The 14,863-nt window shown below is 38.6% G+C and overlaps 1 protein-coding gene and 1 pseudogene across 2 annotated transcripts; one reads left to right on the top strand and one right to left on the bottom strand.

Annotated features, from left to right (window-relative positions):
* Positions 1–2,117: 2,117 nt before the first annotated feature.
* LOC307096127 (dual specificity protein phosphatase 18-like) lies at positions 2,118–2,726 on the bottom strand (the record flags this gene model as incomplete). The annotated part of the gene is made up of 1 exon (XM_079765676.1): positions 2,118–2,726. The coding sequence occupies one exon, from the start codon at positions 2,724–2,726 to the stop codon at positions 2,118–2,120; it is 609 nt and encodes a 202-aa protein (XP_079621802.1).
* Positions 2,727–3,615: 889 nt separating this feature from the next.
* Positions 3,616–4,403, top strand: LOC307096125 (gem-associated protein 2-like; annotated as a pseudogene). Its single transcript has one exon. The product of its transcript is annotated as a gem-associated protein 2-like (transcript).
* The last annotated feature ends 10,460 nt before the right edge of the window (positions 4,404–14,863 follow it).

Raw genomic sequence — 14,863 nt, 5'->3', positions numbered from 1 at the left:
AAAGTTTTACACATAATATTGTTTTTCTAGTTTTCAGGGATATTTTTTCTCTCTCCAAGGAGCAACAAAATGATTCATCTATTTGGCAGGAGTGAATGCAGTTTATTTTTTTTTTTTGTAACCAATATAACAGTCCCAATTTTTAAAAACAAAAATTTTAAAGAAATATATATTAAAGTCCTTTATCTGTCATTTAATTTGGTTATTTGGGGGGGTTGTTTGGTTTTCTTTTGCTCTTTGTCAGATAGATGGTTTGAAAATAATTTCTCCCATTCTGTAGGTTGCTTTTTAATTCTGTTGATTATTTCCATTGCTGTGCAGAAGCTTTTTTAGTTTGATGTAATCCCACTTTTCCTTTTATTTTATTTTATTTTATTTTATTTTATTTTATTTTATTTTATTTTTGCTTTTTCTACCTTTCCTTTTATTGCTATATCTAAAAATCATTGCTAAGGAAAATGTTAAAAAGCTTTTCCTTATTTTTTCTTCCAGGAGTTTACAGTTTCAGGTCTTACATTTAACTCTTTCATCCATATTGAATTAATTTTTGTGTATGATGTAAGATATGGATCCAATTTCATTATTTTGTATGTGGATATCCAGTTTCTCCAGGCCCATTACTTGAAAAAACTATTTCCCATTGTTTATTCTTGGCACTTTTGTTGAAGGTCAGTTGACCATAAATGCATGGGTTTATTTCTGGGCTCTGTAGACTGCTTTATTGGTTTATGTGTCTGTCCTAATTCCAGTACCATACTGTTTTGATTACTACAGCTTTGTAATATATGACTTTGCTTGGGGCAATGGGCACACAGTGCTGTGTGCAGATGATATTTTATTGAGTTGTGCACTTGAAATCTGTGTACAACCAGTTTTGCAAACCAGTGTTATCCCAATAAATTAAATAAAGATAATAATAAAATTAAAATAATTCAAAATGAAAAAATTGAGAAGTGACATGATTTTATTCTTCTTTCTCAATATTGGTTTGGCTGTTCATGGTGTTTTGTGGTTTCATATAAATTTTAGGATGTTTTTGTAGTTTTGTAAAAATGCCACTGGGTTTTTTGATGGAGATAGCATTGAATCCCAGTACTACAGATCGTGAACAAATGACCAACAGGTATATGAAAAGATGCTTAACATCACTAATCATCAGGGAAATGTGGACCCCAATCACAATGAGGTATCACTTTACAACTGTTAGAATGGCTATTGTTTTTTTAAAGATAAGAAGTGCTGATGTGGATGTGGACAAATTGGAACTTTTTGCATTGTTGGTGGGAATATAAAATAGTACAGATACTATAGTAAACAACATGGAAGTATTTCAAAATAATGAAAAAATAAAACTACCACATGATGCACCAATACCACTTTTGGGTATCTATTTTAAAGAATTTAAATCAGGACCTCAAAGCAATATCTGTACTCCCATGTTCATTTAAGCATTATTTATAATAGCCAAGACATGAAAACATCCTAAATGCCCATCATGAGATCAATAGATAAAGAAAATGTGATTTGAAAAAAATAAAATAAAAAATGTGGTAGATAATATATTTTCAACCATAAAAAATAATAAAATCCTGTCATTTGTGACAGATGGATGAATCTGGCAGACATTATGCTAAGTGAAATAAACAAGTCATAGAAGATAAATACTGAATGATTGTGTTTCTATACATAATCTAAAATAGTGAACATCATAGAAATGGAGAGTAAAATGTGATTGCCAGGGGGTGGGGTAGGTGAAAGAAGAATGTTGCTGTTCAATGTGTATAAAGTTTCAGGTTTATGTTCTAGAGATCTCTACAGCATAGTGCCTATAGCTAACAGTACTATATACTAAAAAAGGTATTGAAAGATTTCATATTAAGTGGTCTTACCATAAAAAGAAAAAGCAAAACAGGCAGGATGAAACTTTTTTTTTTCATTGACTGGATTTTATTCTTTAAAGATAAGGGTCACAAAGCCAAAAACTTCAGCAGCCCCCGCCCCCTTTTTGCTTGCCCTTCTAAAAGTCATTGGGTTGTCAGTACAGACCAAAGTTCAGCAGTCATGGTTCCATGATGGTGTGGGATCCACAGCAGGTGTCAGGGGCTGGGCAGGATGGCTCATTTGGACATCTTCAGCTGATACTCCTTCTGGTACACATCTGGGATCTTCCCCAGGGGGGAGTCAATCATCTGAACGGTGTTTTTGGCGAAGAGTTTGAATTCATAATGAATTAGCTGCTCCCAAAAGCCAATGTTCGGGCGTATGATGGGACGGCAGGCCTTGGTCCAAGTGTAAGCTTCTAGGAGTGACAAAGAATGGTATTTCATCAGGAAGGCCATGCACACCGTGGCGGAGCGGCTGATGCCCGCGCGGCAGTGCACCAGTGTGCGGCCTTGGCGAAGCTCTACCCTGTGGATGTAATCGGCGATAGTATCGAAGAAATCGCCTATGCGCGCTCTGGGAGAATCGCTCACAGGTACCTTCAGGTATTGAATGCCCTCAATAAATGTGTTGATTTCCACTGAGATATTGACGATTGTAGTGATATGATTAGTGGATAGCAGATACCTGTTGTTAGCGGCCACGGCATTACCTATGTAGAGACTGCTGGTTAGCTGGGAGAGCCCATGGGTCCTCAAGGGCTGTGGGAGGGCTTCAACTGGCAAGGGCCATCGTGGTGGTGGTGGTGGTGGTGGTGGTGGTGGTGGTGGTGGTGTTGTCGTCATCGAGGCGGCAGGCGGGGTGTCTCTGGGCCGGTTTCGGGGCACCACTCACACTGCAGTGCTAGGAAGCCTCTGGCGGGGATCTGATAGACAGTGGACAAGTTACTGGTTATTACCTCTCCTGCCCCCAAGCGTCACAATTCCCTCCCTGCCTACGCCACTGGTTTCCATGGCAATGGCCTCCCAGCCAAGTCTTCAGATAAACCACTCCTCCCCCAGAGCATCACAGTCCCCTACCACCAGCCCAGTGGTTTCCATGGCAACGCAGTTTGCCACAGAGAGGACTTGGCCTCCCAGCCAGGTCTTTAGAGAAACCCCAGTTCTATTATTTTTTTCCTTTACTTTTCCAGATCTATTCTCTTTTTTAAATTTAAATTATTTATTGTTTAAAGTAATAGCTAAGATTTGGAAATAGCCAAAGTGATCATCAGTAGACGAATGGATAAAGAAGCTGTGGTACATTTACTAGTACACCATGAAATACTATGCTGCAGAATTAAAGAATGATCTCTTACCCATTGAAACAGTATGGAGGGATCTGGAGAGCATTATGCTAAGCAAAATAAGCCAGTCAGAGAAACATAAATATCACATGATGTCACTCATTTGTGGAATATAATGAACAACATAAACTGATGAACAAAAATAGGTCCAGAGACAGAGAAGCATGGGACAGACTGTCAAACTTCAGAGGGAAGGCAGGGGAAGAGGGCTTCGTAAGAAATCAACCAAAGGACATGCATATGAGCATAACCAATGGACACAGACACTAGGGGGGTGAGGGCATGTGCTGGGGGTGGTGGCCGGGGAGAGGTCAATGAGGGGAAAAAGGAGACATGTGTAATACTTTAAACAGGATGAAACTTTTAAAGGTGATGGATAGGTTACCTAGATGTGGGACTGGCTACATTGTAAACCATGGCGTGAGTACCAGCAGAATCTGCAGTTGATGCCTTGGCTGTTGCCAGTGGAGCCCTGTGACTTGACAGAAGGTTTTAATCCCTCTATGTCCCCAAGGATGCCTCAGGAATACTTGAGGCGGATCCACATCAAAGCCACTCAATGTCCAGATGTTGTGGTAGCTCAAAATGACCCAAAGAAAGTTGAGAGAAAAACAAAGGCAACCTGCTCCTGAAGGCTATCAGGCCACACTTCAGTGGCAACAGCAACAAGTGATACAATTTTCAACTGTTCAACAGAGTGTGAACAGACATATAAGTCACTGGAAATCACAACAGTTGGATAGTAATGTGACTGTGCCAAAAGCTAGAAAACTTTTTATCTGGGTGAAAGGTTATATTCTGGAGGGGCTTTTGGACCAGTTAAAAAAATCAAAGTCCTAGAATAGATCTTTATAAATTGGTTTTCCTCCCTTGCTTAGTATTATTAGCAGAATGAATCAGGCAACAGTAACAAGTGCATTGGGGTATCTGAGTAATTGGTTTGGAGGAAGAGAGTTTACTCCAGAATTGGGAAGATGTTTGTGCTTTATTGACTTGTCTTGAAAAACCTTTATTACCTGAGGCTCATTCACTGATTTGGCAGCTTGCAAGAAGATACTCTAAAGTGAGGCTCTTAGTGAACAGCAAAGATGATGAGAGGGTTCCTGCTTTGAATTTATTAATCTGCTTGGTTGGCAGGCATTTTGACCAATGTAATTTAGCTGATGAGCCATCTTGATATAGCTTATCTTTCGGGAATAGAAGATACTTGTGATGAAGAGAGCATGTCTGAGGAAGTACAATGCCAATTAAACTGCAGATTGCATCACATTTTCAACATTATGTAAGGGGTATTCATCTTAATTTGTGCAACTGAAGTTGATATACAGAATGTTGAGTGTATAGATTTGAACATATGTAGTATCTTTGGGTAATCTCACTAATTTCTAATGAACAGTTTTCTATTACCATGTGCAAAACGTTATGATGAAATTTTACAAATATCCTTGGTGGGGCTTCATTGTTTATTTACAAATATATACATAAAACTTTATTGAAAGTGTATTTTGGTTACTAAAATCTTGTTTGACTCTTGAACAAAACAAAAGACAATAGAGAGAGGATCTTAAAATTTAAAAATAAATTAGATTAAGTGTTCTTAGCAACAAAGTAATCAAGCATTTTCCATTTAAGTTCAATAATTTTATTTAAATGCTTTATTGCACAAAACTTTTGTTAACCAATTATTTTAAGTACCCTAATAGGTTGGCTGATTTAATTTTTCTGTCAAATCTTCTGTTCATATATAATTGATATATCAGGTAGAAATGTTTTCTACTTTAAGTAGCAGGAGATCCTAGTAGCAATGGTTTTCCAAATAGGGGTTTATTTTTCTCACATAACAAAAAGTGTAGAGGATCTGGCTACTGGCGCATTGGTTCAATGACTGCATGATACCAAGGTCTCTTATTCTTTTGGCCTTTTCCTCATGGTAGCAAGATGACCACTGCAGTTAAAGGCTATGTGTCTATTTTCAAAACTCAAAAAAGGGAGAAGGAGGCAGAGCCTTTAACATCTGATTCTTTCTCATATAAGTAACACCTTCTCCAGAAATCCACAGCAGATTTGTGTTCATTTGTTGGCCACAAGTATATAAAATGATCACCTATAGTTCCAAGAAAGTTCAAGAAATGAAATTGTAAGCCTTCCCAGGTTTCTAATAGAGGTGGAAAAGGAAAAAGAGGGATTGGGAATAAATGTGGATCAGAGAACCAATAATTTTGCCACTAGTTACAAATAAAGCAGACATAAATTTAAAAAGTAAAGGTGATGGGTATGTTTATTAATTTGATTGTGGTGATGTTTTCATGTATGTATATGTATCTTCAAGCTCACCAAATTATATGCATTAGTTATGTCCAGTTTTTTTGTATATCAATTATATCTCAATAAAGCTGTCAAAAATAAAATAAATAATTGCTTAAATTGTATTTTTATCAATTAATATTGTATATTTCACTCTAAAATAATGTATATAGAAGAAAATATGTTTTGGGGGTTGTATATTTGTGATTTTTAATTTCTTATTTTCCTTTACATATAATGAAAGTACACTATTTTAAAAATAAAATACTAAGAATTTTTGTAATGGTAAATTATTAATTACATCTGTAGATTTAATCATATTGACTTAGTTAGGCAAACTAAATCAATATTTTGTTACAGCAGTATCTCAGAATGAGTCCACATGTTCCACTAAGTTTTTGAATATGTTTTTTGATGAATACAAACTGCTTAAACTGTGAAAAATTTTAAATAGTCACATAATTGAATTACTAGCTTCAGAGTTAAAACATTATTGCTTTGGAGATAATTACTTTTAATAACTTGCTATAAAGACTGAATTTTTCAACAGTCTTGTGCTCTTCTCATGTGTATTAATTATATAATAGGAGCATATCTGGGAAAAGAAAAAAGTACATACTATACTAAACTATTTCTAAGTAAATTTTTATCTGTCTTAATTAGCAACCAGACTGCAAGTTAGTTTTTAAGTTCTATATTGGCTGTAGGATTTTGAAGTCATGAGTCTGCCAAACATTATCAAAATCATCAAAAACAGTAGGTTGCCAATTTGTTAAAGATCATGAGAATTTGTTAGAATTGAATTGGATTTAGAGAATTTATATATCAGGAACTACATTTTCCCACTAATACCATAAAAACTGAGAATAATATATAATAATATATTAAGGTTGGTGAGGTTTCTGCCACCAGGTGCCTCTGTAAATATATATTTCAGAGTGGAATGGAGAGATAGAAACAGCAATGATGAGAGATAATCATTGATTGGCTGCCTCCTGCACGCCCCACACTGAGGATTGAGCCTGCAATGCGGGCATGTGCCCTGACTGGGAATCAAACCATGACCTCCTGGTTCATAGGTTGAAGCTCAACAACTGAGCCAGGCAACCAGGTGCCTCTTAATGTCTTTCCCAGTTATGATAGTTGTAGGATTGAGTTATAGGCTGTATCCTTAATTTTGGGTAATTCATTTAGTTATGTAAAGGTAAATATTTTAACAATTTTTTCTTAACTTATGAGCAGTACATTAGAGTGAATTTCAGGACTACTTTATCTGGTAAAGCATTCCTTTCAAGATAACTCACTTCTATAATATTGGGATATATTATAAATGTCTTAAATAGAAATGGAATGCTTAACTATAAATTTCCCCTTTTCTGTTAAAAGTTTACTTGGGAGAAAAAGAACAGAATTAATCTAGTACTGCTCATAGATTCAATGTGGCTCTTGAATATGGTTTTAGTGTGAATGGATAAAAGGAGAAAGCATGTTAGCTGAGTCCCCAGATATCCCACTTCCCATCCACACCAAGGAAAAAATGTCCTACAAAGAACAAATTCTCCCACTTCCCCCACTCCCCATCCTGAAAAAAAAAAGCATCAATGTTGATAAGTGGTGGACTGGAACTATTTGAGCCCAGAATATACCTCCAGAGGTATTGCATCTTCAGATATATTTTCAGACCTACTCCAGAAACTCACCAGGAGGCACATAAACTTGGGAATAGCTTTAGTCCTCATTACTGAATGTAAGTTATAAACCAAGGTTTAGAAACAACAGGCAGTATTATTGATGATAGCACTTCTGACAGGTATGAGGTGATATCTCATTATGGATTTACTAGTAATTTGTATTTCTCTTATAATCACTGACATAGACTGCTTTTTCATATGTCTATTGGCCATTATCTGTATCATCTCTTTGGAAAAGTATCTATTCAGGTCATTTGCCCATTTTTAATTGGATTGTTTATTTCTTTTGTGTTGGGTGGTATACGTTCTTTATAAATTTTGGATATTAACCTCTTATCAGATGTATCATTGGCAAATACAATCTCCCATTCAGCAGATTATCTTTTAATTTTGTTGATGATTTCCTTTGCTGTGCAAAAACATTTTAGTATGATGTACTCCCATGTGTTTATTTTTTTCTTTTGTTTCCTTTGCCCAAGGCAATATATCATAAAAAATATTACTCCAAGAAAAGTCCAAAATTTTACTGCCTATATTTTATTCTAGGATTTTTATTATTTTGAATCTAATATTGAAGTCTTCCATAAATTTTGTGTTTAGTCTTGTATATGGTGAGAAGAGGTGGTTTAGTTTCATTTTTTGCACCTATCTGTCCAATTTTTACAACAGTATTTATTGAATAGACTGTCTTTACCCCATTGTATGTTCTTGTCTCCTTTGTCAAATAATAAATTACCATAGAGGTGTGGGTTTCTGTTCTGTTCCATTGATCTATATGTCTATTTTTATTCCAGTAGCAAACTTTTGATTACTATGGCCTTGTAGTATAGTTTGATATCAGGTAGCATGACACCTCTAACTTAATTGTTCTCTCAAATGTGCTGAAGCTATTTGGGGTCTTTTGTGGTTTCATATACATTTTTGGAATATTTTTTTCTAGATCTATAAAATGTACCATTGGTATTTTGATAGGGATTGCATTGAACCTATAGATTGCTTTGGGTAGTATGGACATTTTAATAATGTTAATTCTTCTTATCCATGAACATGTATGTGCTTACAATAATTTGTATCTTCCTCACTTTCTTTCTTCAGTATCTTATAATATTTTGAGTACAGGTCTTTTAAGTCCTTGGTAAATTTATTCCTAGGTACATTAGTTTTGTGTTGCAATTGTAAATAGGATTGTTCTTTTAGTTTCACTTTCTGATAATTCATTACTTTTGTATAAAACTGCCAACAATTTCTGGATATTAATTTTGTACCCTGTTACTTTACTGTATTAATTTATCAGTTCTAGTATATTTTTGGTGTAATCTTTAGAGTTCTCTACATATAGTATCATGTTATCCACAAATAATGACAGTTTTACTTTATCCTTTCTAATGTGGGTACCTTTTTATTATATCTTCCTCTCTGAATGCTGTGGCTAAAATTTCCTGTACTATTTTCAATAAGAATGATGAAAACAGACATCCCTGTCTTATTCTTGACCTTAAGGGAAATACTTTTACTTTTTTCCTGTGTGTTTGTCATATATGGTCTTTATTGTGTTGAGGTATGTTCCCTTTATTCCCACTTTGCTGAGAGTTTTTATCATAAATGGATGCTAGATTTTATCAGATGCTTTTTCTGCATCTATTGATATGATCATGTTGTTTTATCCTTCATTTTGTTTATGTGATATATCACTTTATTGATTTGCAAATATTGTACCAACCTTGCATACCTGTTGGTGAAGATGTAGAGAAAAGGGAACCCTCCTGGACTGTTGGTGGGAATGCAGATTGGTGCAGCAACTATGGAAGATAGTATGAAGTTTCCTCAAAAAATTAAATATGGAACTGCCTTATGACCCAAAAATTCCACTTCTGGGAATATATCCAATGAGACCCAAAACACTAATTCAAAATAAATATACCTTTATGTTCATTGCAGCATTATTAACAACTAGAGGCCTGGTGCACAAAATTCATGCACGGGGGTGTGTCCCTCGGCCCAGCCTGCACCCTCTCCAATCTGGGACCCCTCGAGGGATGTCCAATTGCCTGTTTAGGATCCCTGGTAGTTTCAGCCCTAAACGGGCAGTCGGACACCCCTCTCACAATCCAGGACTGCTGGCTCCCAACTGCTCACCTGCCTGCCTTCCTGATTGCCCCTAACCGCTTCTGCCTGCCAGCATGATCACCCCCTAACCACTACCCTGCCAGAAGGATTGATGCCTAACTGCTCCCCTGCCAGCCTGATTACCCCTAACTGCCCTCCCGTGCAGGTCTGGTCACCCCTAACTGCCCTCCCCTGCAGGTCTGCTCCCCCCAACTGCTCTCCCCTGCAGGCCCGGTCGCCCCCAACTTCCCTCCTCTGCTGGCCTGGTCACCCCTAACTGCCCTCCCCTGCAGGCTTGATTGCGCACAACTGCCCTCCCTTGCAGGCCTGGTCCCTCCCAACTGCCCTCCCCTGCTGGCCTGATCACCCACAACTGCCCTCCCTTGCAGGTCTGGTCCCTCCCAACTGCCCTCCCCTGCTGGCCATCCTGTGTCCACATGGGGGCAGCCATCTTTGACCACATGGGGACAGCCATCTTGTGTGTTGGAGTGATGGTCAATTTGCATATTACTCTTTTATTAGATAGGATAGAGGCCTGGTGCATGGGTGGGGGCCGGCTGGTTTGCCCTGAAGGGTGTCCCGGATCTGGGTGAGTGTTCCCTTGGGGCATGGAGTGGCCTGGGTGAGGGGCCTGTGGTGGTTTGCAGGCCAGCCGCACCCCCCGGCGACCCAAGCAGAGGCCCTGGTATCTGGGATTTATTTATCTTCTATAATTGAAACTTTGTAGCCTTGAGCTGAAGCCAGGGCCAGCCAGGAAGCTTGGCTTCCTACATCACCAGGGAAACCCAAGCCTCCTGCTCACTCCGTGGCCACAGCCATTTTGGTTGGGTTAATTTGCATACTCACTCCTGATTGGCTTATGGGCATGGCTTGTGGGCGTAGCGGAGGTATGGTCAATTTGCATGTTTCTCTTTTATTAGTGTAGATAGCTAAGATTTGAAAGCAGCCCATGTGCCCATCTATCCTATCTAATATAGAGGGGATATGCTAATTGACCCTCACACCATCGCAAAGATGGCAGCACCCACAGCCAATAAGGAGGGAATATGCTAATTGACTACCCCACCCTCAAAAATAGCAGTGCCCACAACCGCAAGTTGGTGGTGCCCAGTACCCTCAGACCTACCAGAGTGGCAGGCATGCAGCAAGGCTGGGCCCACCTCACGTGCCTGCCTCCAGAGTCCCTCAGTCCCCTCAGTCCCCCAGCCACCCAAGGCCAGTCCGAGGGACAGGCAAGCCTCAGATGTTGGCTGCCCAGCCTCCCAGGGCTGCCTGAGGCTCAGGTAACCAGCGCTGGCCAAGGCTTGCGTTGCCGGCAGTGGCAACAGCAGAGGTGTGATGGGGACATCGACTTCCCCTGATTGCCAGGTCGCCTCCCACCCCTGAGGGTTCACAGACTGTGAGAGGGGGAAGGCTGGGCTTAGGGACCCCCCCTTCAGTGCATGAATTTTTATGCACCAGGCCTCTAGTATATGTATAAAACCCTAATATGCAAATAGACCAAATGGTGGAACAAATGAACAACTGCTCACTATAATGTGTGCTGACCACCAGGGGGTGTGCACAGAACATGGCAGGCATCAGCAGCAGGTAGCAGAGTGTGGAACATGGTGGGTAGCAGAGCGCAGAACATGGCAGGCATTGGCCGCAGCGGGATGGTGGAGCAGGTGAGTGGGGTTGCCAGATCAAGGTACAGCACTGGTCGCTGTCATCAGGGTGAGCCTCTGGTGGTTATTGAAAATTCTTTTCTCCTGTATTCCACGGTCCGACCCGGCACTCGCACCTGCTGCTGGTGCCAGCCCCACTCGCACCCACTGCCAGCACTAGAGAACCCGCTCACACCCGTTGCCATAGCCTGGTGCCAACCCCAATCACTTGGTGCCGTCAGCAGTTGTGAGCGGTGGCTGCTGGCCCTGATCACCCTTTTGGGCTTCTCCACCTCCCCCTGCTCCTGAGGGTGATCGAGGCTAGCAGCTGCCTCTTGCACCTGCTGCCAGTGATGGCCCCACTAACACTCTCTGCTGGCGCTGGAGTTACCATGCCAGTGTCAGCCCCGCTCACAGCCACAGCCAGCATTGGAGTCGCCACTTGTATCTGCTGCCAGTGCCTGGCACTGGTCCCAATTGCTCGGCGCCATCAGTGGGTGCGAGCAGTGGCTGCCAGCCCCAGTTGTCCCTGAGGGCTTCTCCACCTCCCCCTGCTCCTGAGGGGCAATCAGGGCAGAAGCTGCTGCTTTCACCCGCTGATGGCACCAGCCCCGCTCTCACCCACTGCTGGCACTGGCCCCAATTGTTTCGTGCCAGCTGTCAGCGGGTGCAAGCGGGATAGGTACTATCAGCATGTGGGAGTGGTGGCAGTGGGAGTGGGGCTACCAGAAGACAGGGGACCAGGGGCCGCGGCAGAAGGGGTCAGGCGGGGGTGTGGAGGATGGGCCGAGACCTGCACCTGTGCCCACCGCAGCCTTGTGGCCCACAGTTCCTTTCAAGGTGCACAAATTTGTGTACTGGGCCCCTAGTCAGTAGATAAGTGGATAAAAATGCTGTGGTACAATTACACAATGGAATACTACTTGGCCATATAAACAAAGGAAATCTTAACCTTTTGTGACAATATGGATGGACCTAGAGAGTATTATTATAAGTGAAATAAGCCAGAGAAAGACAAATACCATATTATTTCACTTATATTTGGAACCTAATGAGCAAAATAAACAAATAAGACACAGACTCATAGATATAGAAAATGAACTGACAGCTGTTAGAGGAGAGGTGAGTTGGGGTACTGGGTTAAAAAGGTTAAATGATTAAGCAAATAAAAAATCAAAAAACTATAGACACAGACAACAATATGGTGACTACCAGAGGGAAAGGGTGTTGAGGGAGGTAGAAGAGGGCAAAGGGGAGATAATTGATTATGGAAAGAGATTTGACTTTGGGTGGTAAATACACAATATACAGGTGTATTATAGAATTGTGCACTTGAAACATATATAATATTATTAACGAATGTCATCCCAATAAATTCAATAAAAACATTTTAAAAATAAACAAATGCAATACTAAAACAAAAAAGAAACAGGAGGAACATTAGCCCTTTCAGGAAAACAAGATTCACGAAGAGTTGCAGCATTATAAAAGACAGCAAAATAACCATTTTATACTGGACAAACATATTTAGTGAACCAAATAGAAAAAAAGTATGTGAAATTAATGTTATGAATTTCTTCAAAGTAATAAAAGATGATGATAACATGAAATGCTGAAAGGTATTCTTTCAAAAGAGGAAAAAGAAGAAAAAAGTAAAGATAAAAATTATGAACAACAAATACATATCTATCAACAAGTGATTCTAAAAATCAAGTGAATTCAAAATCTAAGGAACAGAATAAACTGGTGAACATAATAGAATCAGAGGCATAGAATGGGAGTGGATTGATAATTCTCAGGGGGAAAGGGGTGTCTGTGTGGGGGGTATGGGAAGAGACTGGACAAAAATCATACACATATGGATAAGGACAACGGGCGGGGGAGGGAACCGGGTGATGGGGAGATATGGGGGGAAAAAAAGGAGAAACAATTGTAATAATCTGAACAATAAAGATTTATTTAAAAAAATAAAAATAAAAATAAAAGAAATGAACCAATTGGGAATACATGTGTCAAAATATATTATGGTAAAAATAAGAAGTCATTAGATGAGTTGAAGAGCCAGATGAATATTTCTAGAGGACTACTTATCTCAAAAACAAGGTTAAGTAACTTTCTGAGTACTTTTCCAGAAAATAAGGATGCACAAATAGAATGATAAACTTCTCTAAATTTTATGAGTTCCAACCCGACAGGTAGAAGGTAATATCTCATTGTGGTTTTGTTTTGTATTTCCGTGATGATTAATGACATTGAGCACTTATCCATATACTTTTTGGGCATTTTTATGTCTTCTTTGGATAAATGTCTTAAGTCCTTAGATCATTTTAAAGCCAGATTGTTAGTGGGATTGTTGTTGTTTTTTATTGTTTTGTTTTTTACTATTGAGTTGTAGGAGTTACTTATATATTTTAGAGATAAACACTTTTTAAGGTGTGTGGTTTGCAAATATTTTGTACTATTCCATTGGTTGCCTTTTTATTTTGTTGACTGTTCTTGGCAGTGCAGAAGTGTGCTTAGTTCGATATAGTCCCATTGTCTATTTTTGTCTTTGTGGCCTATGGTTTTAGTGTCATATCCATGAAATCATTGCCAAGACCAAGGTGATAATGCTTTTCCCTCATGTTTCCTTTTAACTGTTTTACAGTCTCTGGTCTTACATTTAACGCTTTAACCCATTTTGATTTTATTTTTATGTTTGTTATAAAGTATTGATCCAATTTTATTATTTTACTTGTGGGTATCTAGTTTTCCCAGGGCTATTTATTGGAAAAACTAGTTTTTTCACCCTTGTATTTGTTCTTGGCAACCTTATTAAAGATAAGTCAATCCATGTATGTGGATTTATTTCTGCAGTCTCTATTTTTTCCATTGTTCTATATGCCTGTGTTTATGCCAACACCATACTGTTTTGATTACAGTAAATGTATAATATGTTTTGAAATCACTAATATTTCCTGAGATGATTTATTAAGTTTGATGGAGTGCTTGTCTTATACCCTTGTGTGCCTTCTTTCAAAGCCTTTCAGTTTGAATACCAAGTTCCAATTATCCAAAGTAACTAGAATAAAATATCTGGTACTTAAACTATAAATATAAGAGTTGTTTAGTGTGACTAGAAAGAAGATTCCTGAAAACTTGACTCTTATAAAGGACAACAGTATTTTCAATTGAACAAATGACCTTCTTTTATTACCATTTGGAAAATATGCACATTTTGCATACTTTCTCTAAGTTAAAATAGATGTTAACATTTGTTGTTTATGATTTTAAATTTAAATTTTCCCAATTTATTTTTATTCCTCTTATCAGAACCTGCTAATATTTGAGGACATCTGAGAGACTGTAATGCTATCATTGTAGACAGTGTCAAGAAAGGATCTATGATATATATTTAATATATTTATTGTTATACACCTTTCATCCTTCATCTATCCTGTTTTGCTAAAATTTCAGTATATAAAATAAAACCTAAAAGATTCTTGTGAACACAAGATAAGAATGATCACATCTACACTTCTCCTGCATGTTTTATAGTATAGTTTACTTTAAGTAAACTTAACACTTGATGGCACCTTTCTTACAAGGAAGGTATAGTTATGAGATTGAGACTCTAAATCTCTAGACATAAATTTGAATCCTATTATTTCTTCCTTACAAAACTTGGGTCTCCAGTTGTTCCATTTCCTAGCTTTCTTGGCAGAACAGTATATGTTGGCTTAATACAACTCACTTTTCTTTCATTCACAATTGTAATTTAAAAAATATTTGGCCAGGTTTACAAATAATGTCTTTGTTACTAAGTATGTCTGTATCATCATCTTTTCTAATTTTTGTTTGTATTGACATTCTTGTATAACCCATTGCATACTTTAGAACTCTTCTTTTTG

This window comes from Cnephaeus nilssonii, assembly GCF_951640355.1.
Source record: "Cnephaeus nilssonii genome assembly, chromosome: X".
Classification (NCBI taxonomy): Eukaryota; Metazoa; Chordata; class Mammalia; order Chiroptera; family Vespertilionidae; genus Cnephaeus; species Cnephaeus nilssonii.
Note: the sequence above shows the minus strand (reverse complement) of the source record. Positions and strands in the feature narration are given on the sequence as shown.